Raw genomic sequence first — 1,718 nt, 5'->3', positions numbered from 1 at the left:
CCCACACACACACAGGGTCTCTCTGGTTGTCCTGAAACTCATTCTGTAGACCAGGCTGGCTTTGAACTCATGGAGATCCACCTGTCTCTGCCTCCTAGATGCTGGGATTAAAAGCATGTGCCACCACTGCCCTGGCCATACCTGGCTTTTATGTGGTGCTAGGTTTGAATTACGGTTCTCATGTTTGAGTGGGAAGTACTCCACAAACTGAGTCATCTCTCCAGCTTCCCCTTTTCAGTTTTATTTTGAGACAGAGTCTTGCCAGGTCTCTCAGTCTGGTCTTGAACTCACAGTGATCCTGCTGTCTCAGCTTCTTTAATTCTGTGATTGCATGAGCACATTCATTTTGTTGTTGTTTTTCCATTTATTTGCATGAGTGTCAGAGGACCACTTGTGGGGTCAGCATTCCTCCACTGCCTTGTGAGTCCTTGATCAGACTCGGTCATCAGGTCATTTATCTGCTCAACCCTCCAGTACATTTTGGTTTTGTTTTCTTGTTTTGTTTTTTTCGAGACAGGGTTTTTCTTTAGCTTTGGAGCCTGTCCTGGAGCTCGCTCTGTAGACCAGGCTGTCTCTGCCTCCTGAGTGCTGGGATTAAAGGCATGCTCCACCACCACCCAGCTTTGGTTTTGGTTTTTTAACAGCCTGGCTGGCCTAGAAGTCACTGAGTATTGGGAAAAGGTTTTGATTTCTTGAGACAAGTTAGCTTGGAACTTTTGATCCTCTACCCTCAGTTTCCTGAGTGCTGGGATTACAGGCCATATCTCTAGGCTGGGTTTGTGTTAGGTGGGTGTTGCTATGTGCTATACCACTGAGCTACTCTCTCACTCTCAGAAACTAGAGCCTTTGAATGCTGTGTGAAGGCCAGCCAAGTTAGTAGTGTGGTTAGTGTCTGTCCAGGAGCTACTGGGTTTGGTTGATTTCAGGTACCTTGTCTCTGTCTCTGCTCATAGGCCCTTATATCACAAGGTATTTGCTCCCCGCACTGCACCACTCCTATCTCTACCCCTTTTCTGAACCGTGTTTTGCAGCAGTGGGTGGCTAGGCTCAAGGCAGCATTAACTTCCTCACCGTTTATTTTCCCCTATGTTTTAGGAGACGATGGCTTCCTGTGTCCTCCTGCACACTGGACAGAAGATGCCTCTGATTGGGCTGGGGACATGGAAGAGTGAGCCTGGCCAGGTGAGGGATCGGGAAGAGGAGGGAATCTTCTTGAGTCTCAGTCAGAGGATCGGAGAGATTTGCAAGAGAGGCCCTGTATTTTCCCTAGTAAACCCCTGTTATGATTCTTGTAAGGCTAAGGGTAGTGGGAAGAGATGAGAAAAGAAGGGACAACCATGAATCCTTAGTTTCCCCAGCTAACTCATGAGGAACTGAAGCCTGTAGAGCATCTCTGCATCTCTACACATTGTTATGGCAGAGTTGGAGTCTTGCTCTGAGTCCCCATATCTTATTTCCCACCCTGTATTGTGATTATGTCTCCTGTCCTACACACTTAGCTTTTAAGAACTGGCTCTTTCCCAAGTACGTATTTTGGAGTTGGGAGCATAGTCAAAAGCTTGGGAAGTTACTTGGTCAACTGTATAGACAAGAGTAAGGGAAGATTTTTAGCTGAATTTTTGTTTTGTTTTGTTTTTCAAGACAAGGTTTCTCTGTATAGCGCTGGCTGTCCTGGAATTAGCTCTGTAGACGAGGCTGGCCTCAAACTCACAGAGATC

At 46.7% G+C, this 1,718-nt stretch overlaps 1 protein-coding gene across 5 annotated transcripts in view; it reads left to right on the top strand.

The window, feature by feature from the left end:
- The window catches only part of Akr1a1 (aldo-keto reductase family 1 member A1), a 14,922-nt gene that overhangs the window by 7,666 nt on the left and 5,538 nt on the right, over nucleotides 1-1,718 (top strand). For all 5 annotated transcript variants that reach the window (XM_013355296.2, XM_013355293.2, XM_013355297.2 and 2 more), the window contains exon 2: nucleotides 1,096-1,182. In XM_013355296.2, coding sequence (XP_013210750.1) covers nucleotides 1,102-1,182 — 81 coding nt within the window. In that variant the 5' untranslated portion in view covers nucleotides 1,096-1,101. The remainder of the gene's footprint in view (nucleotides 1-1,095; nucleotides 1,183-1,718) is intronic.

The sequence above is a fragment of the Microtus ochrogaster genome, unplaced genomic scaffold (assembly GCF_000317375.1).
Source record: "Microtus ochrogaster isolate Prairie Vole_2 unplaced genomic scaffold, MicOch1.0 UNK110, whole genome shotgun sequence".
NCBI lineage: Eukaryota > Metazoa > Chordata > Mammalia > Rodentia > Cricetidae > Microtus > Microtus ochrogaster.
Note: the sequence above shows the minus strand (reverse complement) of the source record. Positions and strands in the feature narration are given on the sequence as shown.